The sequence below is a fragment of the Strigops habroptila genome, chromosome 1, assembly GCF_004027225.2.
Source record: "Strigops habroptila isolate Jane chromosome 1, bStrHab1.2.pri, whole genome shotgun sequence".
Classification (NCBI taxonomy): Eukaryota; Metazoa; Chordata; class Aves; order Psittaciformes; family Psittacidae; genus Strigops; species Strigops habroptila.
In genome coordinates, this window is record NC_044277.2 from 103,024,093 (window position 1) to 103,047,215 (window position 23,123).

Here is a 23,123-nt window from a genome sequence, read left to right on the forward strand (position 1 = left end):
AGATTTATGAGTTTATGATTCCTGCCACAGGCTCAGTTGTTTCTTCTGAAGAGTTGAATCTTGGCACTTAGTAACTAAATCTGAGCACGCATCATGTATTAGGGGACAAGTGTGTTCAGTTCCTTTTTTCACAGTACTATATGGTGTCAATGTTGAATATAGCTACTAAAATCTGCCAGTATTTTTCCTGCAACATCCATCCACAGGAAGGTAGATCTTTTTCTTAATACAAATAGCCAAAATGCTAATAAAAGTTGGGGTACAGAAGAGGAGCAAGCTTTTGCTTCTGATGCAGCTCAAAGAAGGTTGAAAACAAGAACTGGACTCTTTTTTACATCTGTGAAATAAGGAATTCTCCAAAGCAATAATCCAAACCAGATTCATTGGTGGGCTGTGACAGATTTTGGCATTTGGTGTAGAATTTCATCAGTATAATTATAAGTATTACTTCTTGATCTGTAAATGAGTCACTGTGATGTATTAGAGAGGAATAAAACTTGATAATAATGCTAGTGCTCTTCCGTAGGTATGTATATAAGGGAATATGAAACTATCTCCCATTAACCTGCATGGGTGTGAAACGACTTAGAAATATGGAGGAAGAAGAATGCTAATACATTAGTTCAATCAACCTGTCCCTTGGAAACCATCCTTACACCTTTTGTTCTAATTGTGTTTCCAAGTCAGAGATACTTCTCTAAAAATATTGCTTAAGCAACGACTCCATTATATGAACTGCTGACAAAATGAAATATTTTTAATAGGATCTACCATATATATATATGTACATATACATATTTTATTTGTGAAGATGATACTAGTGGAATGTTTGTTGAGATTTGCTTGTAGTCTGGAGGTTGGAGAGGTGCAAAGTTTTCTAAATAAAAACTGCAGCCCTGTTAATACAGTAGGCATCAGTAGGGGAAAATACTACCATGACTTGTACTGCATTTGTCCTTGGTTAATAGTGTAAGTAGGGTTTTATCAGTGGTTAAGTTCTTGCTAATAGCTGGGTAGTTATTAAAAATTTAGAAGACACTAAGTCAAATTTAATTGGACAAGAGTGTGCAAAGGTAGGAACAACTAAATGTGTCTTCTGTTATTAATGTCACTGTGCAAGTTGTAGGGATGTCATTGAAAGGGTAATGACAACAGAATTCTTCCTAACATGTTCAGGGAAAGTTTTAATGTTAAAATTGACCAGGTGATACAAATTTAATACTTTCTTCATTACTCCTAAACATCTTACACTTTTGTTTAAAAATAAAAAAAAGTCAGTTAAAAATATTACCTTTCCCCGCAAAAACCATCAGTGAGCAGTTAATTCTAACAAACAGTTGCCTCTAGAAACAGCTTGTTCAAAGGGATATGTGAAACAATCAGCTAGTCATGACAGCCTTAACCTTCTTAGGAGGTGTATGATATTTAAAAGAGACTGGAATTTATCTTTTCCATGTACAGTGCATATTCATATCTGTATTTCCCCAACTAACACGTACATGGCAACATGGTCTCTGGCTTCCCAAGGATGAATATGTTTGGAAACTAAAATGTAGTACACAGGATTAAATAACAATTTCCTGCTTTTTTTGGTCTTACTGAAGAGTAAGAAGTTCCTGCAGTGAAACGGGTCCTGCCTTTGGCCTCCCGCTGACATCCCATGCTTCCTCCTATTCCCAGAAGTCAGCTTGTCTGGGTCTTACTCCATTGCATTCCTCTAAATCCAATAAAGGTACTGGCCCATATTTGCCAAGAAAAATCTCTCTATATATATTACTGCAAATGGTGCAAAGGAAGGGAGAATCAGACCTTGTTTCTTCATCCTTCTTAACACATTTCTTTTCTGCTGCTTAAGTCTCTCTTGTTCTATTTCCCTGTCTCTAGATTTCATGTGTTACTTTTTATTCTTTCTGATTTGTTTGGGTCATCTCCAGCCAGGCTCTTGTTTAAATTAGTTCTCATTGAACATGATCCAAATCTGCCCTTCCTTTATTTTTCTTCTACCTAAAATTTATTTTCTTCCCTTTTGGCCAGCTCTGGCCTTGATTATAGTAATTACCTCTTTGACATTAACATATATCTCTGATGTCATCTTCCTAGTCTTGTGCTTTGAGCAGAGCTCCTGTTTCAACATTGCTTTGGCTTTCAGCCTTGCAGGACATCTTCTGCGAGAGCCATCTCATTGTGTGTTTTGACTTGGGATTGGACTAGATGATTATGAGAGGACCCTTCTAGATCTAACAGTTCTGTGATTTTGTGACTTGACCCTTCTCAATGCACAAGCAAATTCCAAGTCTCTGCCCTGAAGCCATTTGAAATTCTTGCAATTATTTCAATGCAAAAGGGGGTTTATTTTTTGACCAAGGCCTTTTTTTGTACAGAAACTCTGCCTTCTGTGGGTAAGAGTCATATTTTCTCATGAAGAGAGTACATGCTAACTGATCTTAGAGTTTGGATTGATGCATACTTATTTTGTCCATGCTGAATTTTCCTGGAGATGAAAAGAGGTGCTTTCATTTATCTTTGGGAATGAATGTTTTTCAACAAGTTCTACTCTCAGTTCCATCCCCCTTTCCCACTGTTTGCTGACCCTCCTCCCCACCACCAGTTCCATTCTCTTTCTGGCCCCTGCCACGTTGCAACAGCACGACTAAGAGCACCCTCATGCTCCTTGTGCTACAAACTCCATTGTATGGGCATTTCTTCCAGGAGGATTTCCATGACCCTTCTCTCCTCCTGTCATTCTCTTGTCTCCCACATTTAGATGTCATGCCATCCCGTTTCTGGAAGGTTCAGCAAGTGCCAAATGCCTGCTGAAGCCTTTCTGCTTGAAAGCACAGGCAGGTGGCTACATCTATAAAATGACTAGGGCATGAACCCAAACATGATGAGTGTCCCTCCTCTGTTTTGGTTAGCACATTCCCTGGCCATCCTGTCCCAGCTGGTGCCTGGGTGTTCAGAGGACAGCAGCCGCAAAGCAATTCTGCCTGGGGGAAGAGTGGGGAGGGGAGGTCAGCTGCTTAGCCTCAGGGGTGGAGAACAGGCCTTGGCTTGTCTTTGTTTACTGCTGCAGATGCAATTTTTAGTTCATAAAATGGACTAGCTGCCTAGATCTCAGTTCCTTTCTTCTCTCTAGCAGTCTGCTGTCCATAAGAATGCTCTTATGGACAGCTTACACTACTGACTTTCTCCTTTGCTTCCCCAATTTTATGTCCATCTTGCATTAAAGAAGATTTTGAGCAACCCCAGTTGCTGGGATTTCAGCCGGGCACACAGAATACAATTAATAAATAAAATCATTTTCAAATTTCCACATCGGCAAAATACCTTCGTATTTCCTGATATAAGAAGGTAGTCAAAGATGAGGTCATCACGCCAGGATAGAAGAGTTTGCTTGATCACACAGTTGAGAACAGATTTGATTTGAAAGATCCTTGTAACCAGTCCTACACAAAGTGCTTTTCTTATGTTTTTAGTAATTCTCTGCAACACACAGAGCCAGCTTTACCCTGTAGACATACACTGTGTGAAGAAAGGAAGGATATCCATGTCCTTCTCTTCCTTGCAAAAAACCAAGAATAACTCCCTGGGTATTTAGGAAACACTAAGAAACCACTGCTGGTGAACCCTCCCGCCCTATTTCTTTATGCTTTTGAATTATAGGTCTTCTTGAGCAGAGGTATGTGAAAGTTGTAAGCCCAGCCATGCGCTGTAAAGGCAGGAAATTTCATACCATGCAAAATTACTAGTAGAAATCTACTTTGTGGCTTTCCTGAAATAAGCCTTCCTGGCTAGCAGACAACTCTCTCACTCTGTTCTGCCTTCCCAGGAATCTGCACTTGCAAAATGTAAAAAATCAGAACGTCCTTACACCTTCCAAATTCACTAAATAGGTATCCTTCTCACATTTCACTTGTTAAGAAAGTGTGATTCTGTAATGGAGCCGAAATTATATCATACATGGGAAATTGCTCAGAAAGTAACATTTTAATACAAAAGCATTTCCCTCCCTTAATAAAAAAAAAAAAAAGGCACAAAGCTAGTATTAATTATTTATTGACTCTTGGATTTAATTTTCTAGTCTCTGGGCCTACCCTCACATTGATTTTGCTTTGGTGTAATATATTGGCTTCAGGGAAGTCATTATTTACTGTGGCCATTATCATGTGGCCATGGTTTTTTTCTTCGTTATTATGTTTTAGGGGGGGGGTGGTGTTTGTCCTTTTGGTTCTCTGTGCTTACCTTTCCTGAGATGTTTTCTGCCATGTGTGAATGGGAATTACCTCTTTCTCTCAATCTGCAGTCCTGACTGCCCAAGGGACATGATGGCGTGTAGATGACTGAGTGCAAAACTCAGTGCAATCTTTGGACATGGCTAGGTGTTCCCCTCTCAGGGAAGGTGTAGAATCTGAATTTTTAAGGGACAACTTCAGGGATCCTTGTGTGGGCAGTGTCCCACATATGAGCCTAGCCATGCAGGCGTGGTCTCTGGGAAAAAATTCAGAGCTTAAACTTCCAAAATTAGGGCTTTTTTTTCTGTCTACTCATTGTGTAATAATTGATAAAGCTGCTGATGAGGTGGTGTTTGCATATGAGTAGTGAAAATATTCCAGCGATAATACGGGTGTTTCTTACCACACACCTTGCAGGGAGCAGCAATAGCAGAGACTCACAAGAGTGTACGGTACAGTTGCCTGTGCAGTTTGTCTTGCTCTGTAATTGTCTTGACATCCTCATCATCATGACAGCTAAACACTTTTGTTGGCTTAGCACAAAGGTAATTTTCTCTTGGTTTGTAATCAATAAACTTTCCGTAGATTCCCTAATGCTTCTGAGCCTTTAACATCGTGAACGCAGCTGTCTTGCTGGCAGAGATTTGCAACTGAACTTGCCTGACAGCGCATTTTTTCTGTCTAGACAGTGGTTCAAGAAGTCCGCGGCAGCTCTGATGAAGCTCTTACTATGCTGGTGAATTAGCGTTGTTTTGCTATCTGATTAAAAACCTGCGGGAACATGTTTGTTTTCATGCTGTGGCTTTAGGAGTGGAAAGAATTTATCTGCCTCCTCTCACCATCCCACCTTCCTTTCTCGTATAGTACCTGGAGAATAAGATTTTCAGATCAGGAAGCCCTTGGTTTCCAGACAGTCATCTTCTGATACTTTCTTACTTTCAAAAGAACACTGGAAGCCATCAGCAAAAGACCCCTTCAATTCAATTCAGTAGTTTTAGACCAGCACTTGGTGTGGTATGGTTAGTGTGTGAGTTTATGCACATGTAGTAGATAACAAGTGAAAAAGACTTGCCAAGATGAGGGATCCTCGAGGTTGTAATAAGAAGTGTCATGGGTTGCCTCAGATCTGTGTTTCAGAGTGACAAGGACGCAGGCCCCTTGCTCTGCCTGGTTTCAGTGTCCTGAAGAGTCTGGGGTTGATGAGGGGCAAGACATTAGAGGCTGGTACTTGTGAGATGGGAGCTGGAGAAGCACCAGCCTCCCCTCTCAGTTCAGCATCCCTCTCTGAAGAGACATTTTCATCGTATGTTCCAGCATGTCAGACTGGCAGCAAGAGCAATGTTGATGTGGCGCCCTTTGCTTGCCTCCCCCTCTCGATAGGATGTACCCATGCCTGACATTCCCCAGTGCTAGTGCAGCTTTATAGCTCCACTGAAAGCAGGGAGGGATGAATGGCAGCTTAAAATAACCTCAAAAAAAAAAAAATCTGATGTGACACAAAGGTGCTGTGAAGTGTGATTAATGGGCTTATTCTCCCCTTCCATTACTCAGGGAGATTTACTCCTGTGTAAAGTGGCAAGAACAGCACCAAGAAATCTGCCCCATTAATTATGCGTACCCCTTTAATCTCTGAAGCAAGAAATAGGGAGACGATTCCCCTCATCCATACACACACCATCAAATGTGGGCGAGCACAACTGCCGTCCAGCATCACTTCTCTGCCTTGTACTGCTTAAAGACAACCGGCTGCACAAGAGATCACTGAAGCTGCAAGGAAACATAGTGTCAACACCCAAAGTGGAGAACAGCGAGCAAAACTCCTAGACTGATGGTAAATACCACAAAAAAAGACTAATGTGAGGGGGGGGACACACATTCATCTCACCTGGTTTCTAGAGTCAAGCATGCAGATAGCTACAGCTGTATCCCCCGACCTACCTATTCTTCACAGTTAATGGAGAGAAAAGGCACTTTTACTCCTTCTTTTAATTTCTTCCATGCAGCCATCAGTTTTAGAATGGGACACATTGGGCTTAAGCTCCTCTGGCCATATGGATTGGATCTAGGCTGTCTATAAAGAGAACCTTAGATGCCTCAGATCCCCTAAAGGAAGTGTGAGTGCCAGCCACGCCCCAAGGCTCCACTTGTCAAGCACACATTCTGTGAGCCCTGTTCTGCACAAGCAGGGGAAATGCATGTGGTAGCTGTGAGGCTAGAAAGGAAATCAGGACTTGTTCTCTTCTTTCTTAGGGAAAATGGAAATCATTCACATGAAATCAGTGAAGTTATAGCCATTTTTGTATTTGCATATGCGATGATTATTCCTACCATATTGCTTCAATTTTTAGTTTCCTGTGGAGAACATCTACTCTTGTTACCATCATAAAGTAGCTTAAGGATTTTACATGGGAAATAGGCTGAATTTGGTGCATTGTTTTCATTAAATTGTCTTATATTTAAACAGACAAATCAATTATTTCACCAAACAGATTTACATGGAGTTGATAAGAAAAAGATCCTGTTGCAACAAACTGGTGCTGTAGTGCCCTACAAACCTCTCATCCACAATTGCTAGCCTGCCTTGTAGGATTAAACACAGCCCGCTTGGGAAGTTCTGTGGCTGGAAGTCATGAAATCCATATCCCCATTTCCATGTGTTTTCCTAGCTGATCTTGGGCAAGAAACACAAAAGAGATCAGTCCTGATCCGACCTCTATCCTCTCCCACCTGCCCCTGCCCATAAGGACCTCATGACATACTTGTGGTATCATATTTGACAGCACTTTGACAGCAAGAAACTAAAACACCATGAGAATAGGATTATGAGATTGATTACAGGATAAAGAGGAACTGGGCTGGGAAGATATAAGCCTCTTATCCAAGCACAAATAGCTGAAATAATAGAAAAGATAATATAGAAAATAACTGACCACGTAAATTGCTTTTTGCAGGCATACTCTCTCTTGGTAACCTTTGCCCTCAGATGAAAATGTACAAAGGATTGGAAAATACACTTCCAAGGAAGAAATAATCCTTTAGTATCAGAGAGATGGACTAGATGACCTATTACTACAGGTCTCTGTCTTAAACTTAGATCTCACACTTCCTTGATGCAGTGAAATTGGCTTTATGAGCAGTTTTTCTTTGCAGCTTCATGCATTTTGCTACTGTAAACAAAATAAAATACTTGACATATATAATATTAGGCTTGCTAAAAGTCCTCAAAGTCTCCAAAGAGAAAACTCTATCTTTCCCATCTGTGCTAGCCAAATAACAGTGCAGATGTCCTCTGCCATCAAAAAACAAACAGGAAGGAAGAAAATCAGTTTCTTCCTCTCGTCAGAGAGTGCCTGAAGAGCTTCATGCTGGTCTGTGTCTAACAGGCACTGCCAGAGAAGTGGGTTTGAGTAGGTCAAGATATATAGGTCCTGTTTTATCCACAAAAAAAATATTAAATGAGTAGTTAATGATCCTGGCAGGTACCTCACAGTGCTGGGCTTTTCTGTGCAGCTGAGTGACAGCAGTGATGGGGCTGAAACAGCTGGAGCTCTCTTCTAACCTGATGAAGGCTAAGCGGTTATAAAGGTCGGCCACCACTGCCTGGAGCATGGATTGTGAGACTGACACCAATAAGGACTTTCTGGACCCCTGGCTGGGTTTGACAAGTTGTAGATGATCCTCTTAGTTGTATGATTTAGTTTTAGGTAGTCCTGTGAGGAGTAGTGACTTGGAGTCGATGATCCTTAGAGGTTCCTCCCAGCTTGAGATATTCTGTGATTCCATGTTGGTTATTTGGCTTGCGTTGATAAGTGCCCTAACTTTAATCTAGCTGTGAAACACTAAACCCAAGCTAGCTCAGACTTCAAAAGGCACCACCAGAGACAGTTCAGTCCTTCAGCATCTCCTGGGATGCCAGACTGTCTCCATTGTCTACAGACATCCTAGGAAAACTCCTCCAGTTTAAGCACCACAGAGAGGCACCTGACATTAGGCTGGATTAATCTATCGTTTGTGCCTTATAATAGTACAACCAGAGTCACTTCTTTGGAAAGGCATGAAAAGTGAGAAAGCCTGTGAAAGAATGCTGTATTGTCATTAGGGTAAATGCCTTACATCATTATTCTACAGGAGGTGGGGTTTCTTTGAGTGCATCTGTCATTTGATTCCTATCCTCAAAGACCAATAAAGTGACCTGCTCTCACAGTCTGGCTGCTCGTTGTCACTGGAAAGAAGATTTCTTTTTAAGGGGATCCACATGGACATACACATCTGCCATTGCTATTGAAAACTGAATTAGTCTTTAGTTTTCTTTTACTTAAACTGAAAGTATTGCATTAGCAACCAGGACTGGATAGTATTAGTAACCTTTTAAGGGAAATATGGTGTGTCATGGGTTGAGCATATATTTTTCTGGAAAAGACAGTGTGTTGTGAAATGGGGGGAATAAGTAAACATAACGTACTTCAGTTCACTGTATTTGAACGCCCAGCAAGACAGCTCTGAGGTTACCTGCTCATAAAGGAAAGAGGGAGTGATATTTGAAATTTATTTTTGGCTAAAAGCATGAAGTGCAAATAGATCTATGTGTAAAATGTCAGCTGCATTTCTGTGAAGCAAACAACATTGCCTTAATAATCCATGGTAAATAACAACACTAAGAATGTTGCCACCTATTATATACACCTGCAGGTGTATCTGGATAAATTTATGCAACTGTAGTTTGACATCCAAAATAAATACGGAAAAGTAAATCAAGGCATTTCGAACAAGGCATTATGTGAATAGCATAATTAATGAAGTATAGGATGAAATTCAGCTTCAGATGACGAAATTTGGGTGCCTACATGAAGGTGTTCATGTATGGAGAAGATGTCTGAGCTACTACTACAGTCTGCAGAGATCTAGGGCTTGACTCAGTTTTGTCTAGCACCACTGGGGATACTGTAAGGTATCCATCCTGGCCTCCATCTAAACACATATCATGGAATCATAGAATGGTTTGGGTCAGAAGGGACCTTCAAAGTTCACCTAGTTTCAACCCCCTGCCATGGGCAGGGACACCTTCCACTAGACCAGGTTGCTTAAAGCCCTGTCCAACCTAGCCTTGAACACTTCCAGGGATGGGGCAGCCACACCTTCTCTGGGCAACCTGTGCCAGGGCCTCACCACCCTCACAGTAAAGAACTTCTTCCTAATATCCTAACAGGATCTCCCATAATAGTGTCTCCTATTGGCCAGTTGCCCCAGGATTACTTGGGCATGCTACGGTCAGTAGGCACTAGGTGACTACATATGGGCAGATGAATGCAACCCTAACATGGTCATCTGTATGTGGTCAGGCTTCATTGCCTACATGGTAAATTTCTTCTGACTGAAATGAATGCCCCATTAGATCCTTAAGGTTTGGTGTCTGAGTCTGGAGGCAGCTGACATCCTTGAAGAGTAATTCAATTCCCTGAATGCTGCCAGTCTATTGTCTGCTCAAACACCCTGCCATGCCCTAAAGCTGGAGCTTTAGGAGGACGCACATCTCCTGTAGGTCTGGTACAGGTGTCTCTGACAACCTCAAACAGTAGACACCTATGTTGATGTAACATAATTGAACAGATAAAGGTCAGAAGACTTTTTATTCTGTATTTCTTTATCCCCCCCTTCCTCCAGCTCCTTCCCATGTCCCTAGGATGCCACTGGGAAGGACACATATGCTGTGGTTTGTTCCAAACTCTTTTGGCACTGGTGACCTGGGCAGCGTCTCTTCTCTTACACATGTGCTTATTTTCAGGATACTTGTAGTGGTGTGGTTATCTCAAACATGGTTGAAAATGGTTAAAGTGGTTCTGCCAGTGACTCCTTCACTAATGGGCTCCCACCTGCTTGTCAGTATATCCAGTACTCTGGTTTTCAACTACCTATCAGACAGCATCACTTGCAATACCTCCAAGTGAGATATGAAATGAAATATTGACTCACACCAGACCGCTATGATGATTAAGAGGAGACCCACACAAGCTATCAGTGACACTTCAGTATGATGGACCAGCTAAGAAACAATTAGCTTTAATCTTGCTTTACTTCAGAGCAGGGTAATGCTCAATGCAGCAATAGTTTATTCAGTAGTTCATAACGGACATGGGCATCTGCTGTGCTACCAGCTGCTTTCATTTATAATCACAGTAATTGCAGAGAGTACTTTAAAAAAGAGTACTGACAGGACACTTTAAATGCAGTGTCACCAGAGTAATTAAGACCAGATTTTAAAAATTACAGCTTATATATCCTGAATATTTTAAATACGAGGGAGCAGAGTGCAGGATGATAGCAAAAGCTGATGGCTATTTGGTAAGGCCCAGTTAAATATAAGTAATTTTTATACTGTGTATTTTGGTCTGTCAGATTTTATCTATTTAAGATACTATCAGAAAGAAAAAAGACAGGGGACTTACAAGTGTTTCTGGTAGTATTAAGAGATCACAGAGAAAACATCTTCAGAAAGTCCATTTTGTTGCTGGAACGGCAGAAGTGCTGCTGCACTGATCTCTCCCTTGCAGTGCCACAGAGCTGGCACCCACCCACCTTGTACAGGCAGCAGATGAGTTGATATCAGGCAATTTGGTCCTCGTGTATTTGGGGTAAATATATTTTAGCTGATACTGGTTTGAGTCACCTTTGCCCCATTCCCATCATCCCAGGCATCTATGTCCAGTTAGAGCTTCTTGCCCTTGTCAATCTGGATGAAAGATGTAATTCATTCCTTCTCAGACCACAAGCAGGTGTAATGTCTCATACACAGCAACTCAGTCTGCAAGATGTGTTACTGGGAATAGCCTTCTAGAAGAAGCTGGGTTTATTTATTGGATATAATTGTCAGGGGGTCAGGGAGGAAGAAGGTAAAAAGAGATTTAAATCATCAAATATGTCACCCAAGTGTATAGTTGTATCTAATCTTGCTGTGCGCTACCAGCAAAGGTAGGCAGTTCCAAAGTTACAGGAACAAGACCACCACTTAAGAGAATATTTACACTATGTAGCTTTCAATTAAAATCTTATCCTATATTCTGTTTCTGAGCTTTATCTTTTCTGTGTTTTGGGGTGCTGAAAGAGGGAAGGGAATGTCAGAATGTGTTATTATCCATGCTATACTTCTGCACATGAAATTGATGTGTTTGGATATGTCTGCAGACCTGCTTTTCCTACTGGGACCACCTATAACTAGAGGTTGTTCCACAAATGTTGGTGCTATTACAGTGGCACAGATGAGATGAGGCTCAGACCATTCTGCTTCCAAGAACAAACATTAAACCTTCACATTTAAGAGTCATCGATTTCCTTTTAACTTTATTTGTTTCAGGTGCTCAACCTGTTTCTTGCCTTGCTGCTAAGCTCTTTCAGCGCTGACAACCTCTCGGCACCAGACGAGGATGGGGAGATGAACAACCTGCAGCTTGCTTTTGCTCGGATCAACAGGAGTCTTCAGTATGTGAAACACATAACGTGGGATTTTTGCTGCAATGTTCTTCGGCACCCCAAGACAACAGCTGAAAAGAAGGCAATGATGATGCTTGCTGCCCAGAATACAGGTGCCCTTAACAATTGTGTCAACAGTCACACAACTACTGAGCTTGGCAAAGACATGGAGAATCACAAAGAGAACCACGCTGAGGATGGAATGAATAAAAATGGGGAGAAACATCTAGGAATTACAGACAATGATGATTTTATGACCAATCCTGACCTGTCCATTTGTGTTCCTATTGCTCTGGGAGAGTCGGATATTGAGGAGGAAGATGAGGAGCAGAGCACCTTTACGGAAATGGAGCAGGTAGGCAACTAAAATGTTTCCTAGTTGCAGTTTATTAAGATGGCCCTTGTTCCCACCCTTGAACTGGATCCATGGCTTGTGATGTAAATGTCCTATGGCCTAATCCTGCCTTTGATATGTTGTTAACTTCAGAAGAAGTTACAGATGCATATCCAAGAGCAAAATTCAGTCTCCAACAAGAGGAAATCCCTTTCTTTGTATGCTTTGTGCTTGTTTAGATTAATTCTTCTAACCAGAGCAATTAAACCCTTTCTCACACAGGAGACTGCTTTTTTTGTTTCAGCTAAATCATGGGAATGTTACAGAACATTTTAGGTCCTCTGACTACGACATGGAATTTTCTCACTGTGCAAAATGGGCAATGGCTTGGCTTGATTTGTGCAGCAAGACTCAAGGGCAACGTAGTTCTCTTAAAAATACAGAATCTGAAGGTGATACAGCTTCATACATATTCATACAGGAGAAATAGTTGTTTGCCTCTTCATTGGTGTGACATAGCAGATTTTTGTTTTCCCCAGAGGGCCCAATAGTAAAGGCTGAAAAATTCTGTATGGTTTAAAGTGCTAGTGTAAAACTGAGAAGAAAAATCTTCATGGGAACACTTTTCTTTCTCTCCTTCTCTCCCTCTCCCCTTTCTACCAGATTTATCTCTTGGCTTCACACACCATACCTAGTTAATATTTTCCAGACCCTCCAGCCTTGATCCAGCATCCTCTAATGCTGGCTGAGACCTGCAGTGTCAGCATGTGCTGGATCAAAGGTCCTACTTCAGATCCAGCTGTCAGGAGGGATCCCTGATCTCCTGATTGAGGGGAAGAAAGTTCTGAAGCAAAACTGTCTGTAGAGAAGAGCTGTACTAAAAGAGCCCCGAGGAAGGACTCTGTGTCAGGAGGCAGGCACAAATCAGCTGCTAAAAATTAATTTCTTGTGCTCCATGGCAGAAATCTTTTCAATGTTAGTACATCTTCTCGCTAGCAAATCTTACACACTGATCATCCCTCTCAGGGGCTGAATGGAAAGGGTTTGGAAAAATTTATCATAAAGCCCCATTGTCCAAATAGACATCTAGGTAACAAAAAAAGAAGTCTGATATTTTTGATAAACACTTTTAGGGACTTCTGTGTATCTTTTTTAAGGAATGCTTTTATTGAAACGACCTGTGGATCAGTGTGGGTGGCACGGGTAATAGCTACTTCTTTCTCTGAAGTCCTTCTCTATTCCCAGCATTGTATTAGTTAAAGCTACAGGCAGAGTACACTTTAAAAGTGAAATATGAATATAGTAGATGAGTTTCTTAGTATCAGCCGACCTGCAAATACTGACTAGTACAAATGTGTTTAATGGTGTATAAATGTGTTTCATTCTGGAGTTTTGGGTTAGTTTGTTGGTTTTGGGGTTTGGGCTTGGTTTTTTTTTTTGTGGCTTTTAAAGGTATTCACATGTTTCTGCTACATCTGACAGAGAGTCACAATGTTTAAAACTCAGATTTTTCCTTCACAGTGGAAAGCAAAAGTTTGCTGAAACTTTGAATGTAATTGTCCATGAGGACTGAAAGTGTGTGCGTATGCACACATGTTGTATCACTGTGTTCGACCTTCCTCAAGGTAAATAGCAATGTTCACAGTTCCAAGCTAAACTGTAGCACAGAGCATGGAGGGTTGAGGATTTTTACATCTTACTGTAGCTTAAAAGTATAGAAATGTGGATTTCTATTTAGCTGCACAACATGTCCATGTAGGTGTCAGTACACAGAACCATTTTATGCTGTACAGCAAGTAAATATGGAATTAGACCTTTAGTGAGATCTATTAGAGTCATGAGGGAAAGCACTGATGTAGCAAAATAGGCATTTTAGTGAAACAGAACATTATGAATAAAAGTTGATTTGAAAATATTAAGAAAATTTCCAATTGTTTCAATAATATTGAAAGATTATTATATGTAATATAAACATTGAGGATTTAGAGAGAAACAAACTAGGAGGAAACAAAACCCAGTAGGAGAAGCAAACCAAAATACTCTTTTGACACTGTATCTTTTAATAAAATTTTCAATAAACATTAGAGTAACACTGTCACATTACCACAAGATATTTGGATTGCAGTGAAATAATATAGTTCACTGCTAGTGTGTGCATTAAGCAGAAGTCATGGAGTTGAGAAATGTATTAATTAGCTTTGTCACTAGTGTTTTGCAGGATTTGACAAGCAGCTGCTGCAGGTCATTGCTGTTCCCTTGTGCATAGCCCTGATCAATGGTTTTCAACCTTTGTCTTCAGGCCTGAGGGGTCTACTGCTGAAATGGTTCAAACAAGAAGCGAGTTCATATATCCAGCAAACAATTTTGTTAGATTTCTAGAGAGGAAAATGTGTGCATGCAAGGGGCTTCCAACTCAAAGATTTGAAATACACTGACATAATAAATAAACAAAAATAGGAAGAAGCTCAACAGCAGAAATTATAATTGTGTGATGAGCTTTGCATTTGCTTTCGTGCAAAACCCTAATATATTTGCATAGCTGTAGATGTCTCTTTAAAGAGCAGAACCATGAGAAGACAGATCCCAAACAATTCAAAGACCTGTCATTTTTAATGGTGCCCATTCCAAAGACATATGATCTCCAGACACAGAAAAAACCCTCTCTTGACCAACATGTAGGTTACTGCAAAAGAAATTATTGCACCTGGAGGTCAGTATGAAATCCCAATTCCCTGGATATACAGCTGTGGGCATTACAGTGTGCTAGCTTTTGTGTCAAGGGCAGCCCTGTGGGACTCTGGGGAATAAACTCACCCCTAGAAGCTTTAATCCTTCAAGCCCCAACTCCATGGGGGTCCTTTCCTCCTTCCCTCCAGGATGGCCATGACAACCACGACAGAGCTTGCTAAGGAATAACAATGTGAACCAGAGCAATATTTACACGATTGTGCTGAAAGGGCACAGTTACGGTGAAGTATCTTTTTGTGTGGAGGGCATCATACAGAAACAAAACAAGAACTACCAAGGGTATGCTAAACATTCAAATCTATTCGAACTTCCCCTAATTATAATCCATATTTTTACATATTTAAATATTTTAGTATGTACAAAGAGAATGTGTATGTATATTTACTTCTCAGGAGAAGACAATATACCCTGCTTCCCTTTAGAGTTGCTGGCTGACCTGGAATATAGCAGCCCTTCGGCAATGTTGCCAGAATGTGTCTTCCTTTTCTTGCATGTAGATTTTGGTGCAATAGCATGGAAGAGGAAGTGAAAAGAGCTCATAAAAAAGGAGTATATGTATGTATGCCCCTTACATGCATGGCTAGGTAAACCTACACAATCCTTACATGTCTTTTACACTTTCTCTGTGAATTGAAGATCCTGGACCATATTCTGTTCATCATGTGCTCCTACCAGTTTGGACTCATCCACATGACAGAGAGGCTAAAAGGAGGCTGGTCTCAGGCAGAACCACAAAGTTGTTGATCCCAATAGGGTATTTTAGGGTGGTGATCAGCTCAGCTTTCAGTTCCTGTACCAATACTGGGTTCTGCCCGGAAAGGCATAAAACTACTCTAAAGAAAACCCTTGTGGCTGTGAGAAATGGGCTCCACATTGTTACACACAGCAGTTTGAAATTTCAGATGATGAGAAGCCCTTCTGTGGCTGCGCATTTTCCTCTGAGTAATAGGAATGTCTAAGTTTAAATTTCAGCTGCCATTTCTATTACCAGAGCTTACACTGGCAGCAGCCGTCTTCCTGAAAGCTACCAATTTGTGGCACTGTCATTGAGAGGGTTTCAAAGGAATGAGCCCACCTGATAGCTTCTAAATCACCTTTGACTGCTGAGACGCAAGTGAGATGCTCTGCCAGCTCGGAGAGCCAGGAGACACATGCCTGTATCCCACACATATGGTGAAAGGATCAAAAAGAAAAGCTGAACAACAAAAGTCAGCACAGGTGCAAGAAGCTGGCAGAAGAGGAGTGAGTCTGAGAAAGGGCTGCCTAGAGTTAAATTCATTTGACATTATTGTGTGATACATGTACTGAGGCTGGTCACTGCAACATTTTAGCTTCTGTATTTATCTAACCCGCCTGCTTGCCCTGCTCATAGGGTTGGGGAAGTCTCTCCCTGTCAGTTCACAAGATTTCTTCAGGATTTGATGATATGTTTAACCTCATAATGAGAACAAGAATAACTGTCTTCCATTTTTCCCCTGTCTTTAAGATGTGTAATTTAAATACAGGCTGTCCTAGCAGGAAAACAGCTCCCAAAAGCTCAGCAGCAACCACAGTAACATGCTGGCTGCATCATCCCAAGGGTCTTTTGGGTTCTTAGATTATTAAAATGTGGAAATTATTTTATTGAACCTCCGTAGATTGCCTTGTAGTTGCTTCTGAAGACCATCTTTTTATATGTGCATGGCAATGTGACATGAACTTTCAGTCTCCTGAAGGAGTAAGAACCAGATTATGGGCACAGTAAGGTGATAGAACAATTCAGTGTGCACAGTCCAGTCCACCTAACACAGTGGAGTCTATCAGAACTTACCTGCAATTTAACATTTGAAAGTTTTAGACATCAGAGGGGTTTGTACCATTTACATTAGATATCTAAATCCAAAGCTTAAACCCTCAAAATTCCTACTTTGGTATTGCTTAATCTTCAAGGTGCCCACAGCCGTAGCCCAGAATGGTGTGCACCTTTATCACGGTGACATCACTTTTTATGGTTCTGAGGAATCCTGTGATTAATAGTGTAAAAAGAGGCTCCAGATTAGTAATGCTGGGTGTCCTGGATCAGTCCCCAAAGTATGGTGCTGAACTCTGTCCTGTTTCTACTACCCACAACCTCAGTGATGTCCAGATCTTTTTGCACAGTATCTGGATCCTTTTCTGCATTGATGAGTTCCTACAGTTAGGAAATTTTATTAGTACAATCTAAGAAAATGGCTCTACTATTTCCTTGTTTTTTGAGTCAGCCAGAGAGGGTTGTTATTGCCTTCTCCCCTTTCTTAAATTTAATTTCTACATGTGCTGCCTTAAACTACTGCCCTCAACTTGATCTGTCTATAGCATGCCACTGAGAAGAAAATCCATGCCATGGTGGGTAGTGGCTTTTGGCCACATCTCACATTTGCCCCCTCTGCAGTGGGAAAGTCAGGCACAGATGCTTTCTGCAGAGATAACACCTTTGTATTTTCACATGCAGCACAGTGCCGAGCCAGCAGGACTTGCCTGCTTGTCTTTAGAAAATGCCATTATTGATTTGTTCCGACGGAGTGGCTAATTGGGTCATACGGAAAGTGCTGGCTGCCTGCTGCCAGGATGGAGAGCTTTGCGGCTTCTTACCCTTTCTTGACACCAGGCACACACAGTGTGGGACTGCTGCCTTTCCATGCACAACAACCAGGTCCCAGATCTCACCATAGCCCATTTGTGTATCCTGAGACTGCAAAGCAGCCTGAGGCTCACCCCTGGCTGCGGAAATCCTTCAATAGCAGTGAGCGGTTGCTGTGCTTGCTAGGGCTCACCTTTCTCTGACCTGGCAGGGAATATTGACTGCAGGAAGGGGATAGTGTTTTTCATTGCCTCTCAGTATTTTCCACCTGCACAGCTGCACTTTTCAGTGTGATTTTCCTAGACCCGTCCAAGCTAGAGCAAGACCTCTGCTGTGATTTTCAAGAAGTCTGGGTCTGCACAGAGGACCTGAGGGGTGTATATTGCCCGGATTTTGCACACAGAATGAGTATTCATTGCTCCAGAGCATGCCTTGCTTTCTCAATCATACTCACATTTTTTTCTAGATAGGCAGTTCTCCTCTCTTTGGCTCTACCAACATCTCCCAGGAAAAACAGGCTTCCAGACTTCAGATGAGTAACTGCCCCTGTACATGTCAATGGTAGGGCTGGCTGCCACCACAGTCTCTATTCAATGGAACAGTTTCTATATTGCCCTGAACCAGATCAACTCCCCAGGCTTTTATTCTCTTCTTCCCTGTGTTTATTTCAGAATTACTGACTCATTTTATTTCATTTGACAAGGTGAAACTGTTTCTGATGGCTTTTTTTGCATGTTTTTACCAAGAAGAGATTCATAATTTTGAGGTCAGAAAGGACCATTAGGATCATCATGGTTTACCTTTCTTATAACACTGAGTCAAAGACATCAACTGCTAATTTCTGCACAGAGCCTATAAGTTTATTTTAGCTATGATATACATCATTTGTAGGACAGAAAAAAAAAGTGAAATATCTCAGGTAACAGAGAGTTCACCATTTGCATCTGCACCCACATCTGTTTCCTTCATATACAGTGGAAATTTTACTGTACAATTTCTGTGCATTACAGACCTGCTCCTAAACCTGAAGTGACTCTGTAGAAGTCAACAGAATTATTCCAGGTTGACATAAGTGTAGCTGAAATAATTGAAAATTGCCATAAAAGTGCCAGTGCATAAAGGTTTTGATATAAAATTGTTTGTGACAATGTCTTACATTTCTAATATTCTAACACCTATAAATCAGAGATACCATGAAGTTATGTGTTTATTTGACAGGGTACATTAATTCGGCCTTTTACTGCAGGAAATATACTTTATTGTCAGGAACCGTAATGCCCTTTCAAAGAGTCTTTTATAACTATAAATATAAAATTTTTATATTTAAATATATAAATTTATATTTCATCTGGTTTTAGTTCCAGTCTGTGGGACGTGTTCGCTTTTAGTGCAAATGGATGAAATACCTTTGAATTCTGTTGACGACTCTCCAGTTCTTACTGGCAGGACAGTGAGTCCACGTGTATACGTGCATGCAGCACACAATAAATCCTACAGCATTCTTCTTGTCAGCTTTATTTGGGCCAATATTTTTCTGATCATTAAGTAAGATAGCAGAGTTTTTTCGGTATTATTACACACATAGTTTGCCTGGATTTCTCCCTTTTTAAGCTCTATGTTTTGTTTTGCATTTCTTGAAAACTGCATAGAGCTAAATTATTTGCTAGTTATTTTTAGCAATATAATAAGAACATTTATGTATTAATTGTCTTTGGAAGAATAGCAGCAAGGCCATTAGAAAAAAAAATGGACTGTAAATCACAGCAGCAGACTTAAAGCACCTATGTCCTCATCTCAGATTCCACATACAGAAAGACATTTGTGTTTATTTTGTTTCAGTATTCTGGGGCAGAAGAAGACAGGTCTCTGTAAGATCTCTGCTGACGTGATTAGAGCAGTCACACTGCAAACAAAGGTTTTAGGATGCTTATTCAGTATGCGGTGGCAGAGAAATATAGTTGTCCACAGCATAATGCCTAAGGTGCAGGAAACACAGGAGTTGATGATGGAGGAGAGAAAGTAGCAGGGGGGAACCTGGCATTGAAAGAGCCGATATCAGGCATAGCGGACTTGACAACATGCATTTGGACAAGGGCCCAGACCGTGGACTACACGTCAGTCACAGCTTACTGGATGCCATTTCCCAGTATCTGTATCCATCCCTGGAGCAAAATGCTGCCCAGAAATGAGCATTTCTCACTGTTTCTCCCTTTGGTAAAGAAAATGCCGACATTTAGCATTTTGGACAAAATGAACAGCAGCCAGTTCCCCCATAGCTCCTGTGCCAAGTGAGACACTGCATACATGAGTGTGTCGGGGGCTTGAAATTACTCACATTAATTATGGTCCAAAATATGCTCCAAAATTTAAAATAATGGTTATTTTGTTGCTATTGCCTGTAATAATGTGAGACTTCCTTAATGATCAAAATATTACCGCCTTATTTGGGTGAAAGATTCTGGGTTATTTCAGGCACTCTCACTCACTGCACTTTGAGGCAAACTTCCAAAATTCAAACTTCCATAAGAGGAGACCGTTAGGTTGAGTTCTTCATATTATGCTGTGGAGAGATCCCAATTACCAAAAGAAACATAAAGTAGATTGTGATTAAACTTCAAAATGCAATTTAGCAGAAGGTATTAGCTTGAACTCTGAACAATGAACACTTATGAAACGCTTTCACTGCCTATTTAAGCCTATTGAATTGATAACAGGCTAAATTAACCTTGGCAGTCCATCTTTTTGCCAAGTTCTCTCACTTAGACTAATTTTAAGAGTCAACCCTTAGAATAATGAATCTATCTTTTATTATGGGCAGTGTGTTGCCCAATGTGGGAAAAGATATCAGGCCAGCAAGACAGAAGCCATTAGAAATGATGTGCCTTGCCACTCTGGGGCCAGAGTTCAAATGCTTAAAATGCTCTGGATTAATCCAAGAAGGAGCACTGCTAAACTGCTGTTTCCCTTCTTGAGGGATGCTGTTTGGTAAAGCATCCAGTGCTTGTTCAGAAACCAGCAGTTAGTGGCTGTGATGGTGTTTGTCTGGTGAAGTTTTAGTTCACCTTTATTCAAAATGATAGGAAACACCAGGGCAGGCTGGTTCCAGGGCAGCTTTTGGTGTTAACAGCCTCTGCTGAGCAGCTGTGGTTTCTGGCTAGTCTTAGCCTTAGCCATTCTGAATTGTAAGGGCCAGATGCTGGTATTTTTATCCAGCTAAGTACTCACAGGTGCATTATTTTTTAGAACAGGTACTGCAGTTTTCTTCCAAATACCTTGTGGCTTTCGGGGGGAAAAAATGTATTTCTTATCTCCCCCAGGAGGACACATTCGGTGTTCAGCTACGTAGATGTAACTTCAAACTTCAGTGGCCTTAACTCTGACAGGTGACAACACAGTTGAAAACTCCCTTGGGTCCTGTCGACATCCAAATTGGGGATATAATTTCACCTGCTCAGGAGCTGGGCAACAGGTCTATGCTGTTTCTGAACTCAGAGACTATTGTGTTTAATCTCTTTCGCTCACGTTGCTCTTCTGCATGCATCTGTTAGCAATTTGGGTTTTAATAAGCAGGGTCCTTATAAAGACTGGGTCATCAAGAGAAAGAAAAAAACTCCAGATGAATTCACAGGGCAAATGTGGTCAGCACCTTCTAATTCTGATGGTTTAGTACTCCCCTTGCACCAAATTGTTTCTCTCTTTTGGATAGATGAATGGCAGGAGAAAAGACTGGAAAGGATAGATAAGGGCTTCAAAAGTGAACCATAATCACTCTACTAAGCTAGCCTGATTTCTGGTTGTTTCTGCTGAAGTGCCAGGTGGCATAGGATGAAGAGTGGGAATGACCAATCTCAAATAATCAGGTTTAGACTTTCCTGTTTTCATACTCTTTCTGAGGAATGTGCAGGTCTTAAAATATGTTCATGCGTTGCAGCTTTAAGGTAGGACTTCAGACGCTTTTCATCAATATTGCAAATGCTGTAGTCTGCTAACAAAATGCACTTGTAAAGGAACATAGCATAACACAAGTCCTCTCTGTGTCTTAACTATAATCTTAGTGCTGTAGTGTGGTATTGCTCCAGGTTTTCCTCTGATTTCTCATTAAACTGAGTAGTGGCAACTCTGCTTTACAGAAGCAATACTTCAAAGCGGGTTAGAGAGATTCTTAAATATGCACACTTAAAATTGACAGCTGCACACCAGCCCTCTTTTATCCTAGCAGAATAAGTGAGATTAATCTTTCCCTTCTCATATTGAGGAAGCAAGGGAATTTTCCTGATGTATTTGGTGATCTTTCTTCTCAGGCTAAACGTGCAGAAAGATAAATCCACTGATTTTATTGGTACTACAAGGATTTACATTTTTTTGTGAAAGAGGATAACCAAGATCATAAATGGACTGTTCTGGTAATAAGAACACAGGATTTGTTTCTTTGGTTCATGGTTATTTATTTGTCTCCCATTTTAGCTCAGATTTTTCAAGGCTTTCCAGAAAGGCTGAATTCAGCATATCTGAGAGTTGTCAGTCCGACAGCTCTGCAGAATGTAGTCTCCTGTTTACTTTACACACAAAACAGGTGCCACCAAGGCAGTAATGCAAGCTCGCCTTATTTCAGCAGCATTACAATCTGCTTGCTTCTCCACTTGTGTAGAGGTAGGATATAAACAGTTCAGTTTTCACGATCATTTACTTCTTGGCTTCTTTGCAGAGGAAGGGTGCCAGTTACTAGACTCAAACTGTTGCTGAGAAAGGATGCCAATTGGTACCAGGCAGAGTAATTTTATGAAATCCATAGCTGTCTGCAAGGAGGAACACAAACATCAACAATTACTTTACAGAGTAAACAGCCCTTGTAACTATGCATGACACTCTGCTGAACTGGATTTACTATACATGCAAAGCTTCTGAGAGTCCTATTATGGTATCTGAAAACTGGCTGTAGAAAGCTTTGCAGGTTAAAATATGTTTTATTTTAGATAAATAGATAGTCATTTATTGAGCTGCATTTCTTGAGGAGTCTCAGTTTCATAGCGTCAGTCATCTATGAATGGCTAAAGCAGAGAGATTTCTGTTGCCAGCATCCTTGGCTGCTGCTGCTGCTTCCTCTGACGGGCAGTGTCCCACGGTAAAGCAGGGTCCCACCTGTATGGCCAAGTGTGTGCAGACTTGTATGGGAAAGACCAGGACAAGCCTCCACCACTCTGAATCTACACCTGGAAATGTCCTGACAAGCTCATTCTTGGAAAGTGATTGCAGCACCTGAACATCCCTGAAATCCTATTCAGTGTCTCAAAATTGGTCTTCAGAGAGACAGAGGAATGCATGAGTCTGGTGAGGAGTAGAGAAGATACGTAGGATTGAAGGTTCTCATTGCATTGGGAAGTTGACTTCGACTACATTGACTGAGTAAAGGGCAGATTGCCTTTGCACTGTCTCATCAGTGGGGGTACCCTGCCCACCTCATAAAATAAATTAACTTTTTTGTGCCGCATCCTTCATCCTTGCTTGTTGGTTCTGCAATGACAGTTGCAAGGGAGAGAGCTCCAGAGCCATTTCCCAAATCTTGCCTCTCCACCTACTTGGGACAGGAAGCTTTCCGCTATCAAAGGCTTTGCACATCATCTTTCCCACAACAGTCATGGGCAGGGAATCAGGGAATAAATGTTACAAGCAAAGGTCATGATCTAGGGACTGAGTGAAGCATCAGAAGAGCCCTTTTGAACTGATCACCATCTGAAAGGCAAGTCCT

The 23,123-nt window shown here is 41.1% G+C and overlaps 1 protein-coding gene across 1 annotated transcript in view; it reads left to right on the forward strand.

Annotated features, from left to right (window-relative positions):
• Positions 1–23,123, forward strand: part of LOC115610283 (sodium channel protein type 5 subunit alpha-like) — a 166,520-nt gene that overhangs the window by 82,878 nt on the left and 60,519 nt on the right. Inside the window, 1 exon segment of the mRNA XM_030491527.1 lies at positions 11,581–12,051. Coding sequence (XP_030347387.1) covers positions 11,581–12,051 — 471 coding nt within the window.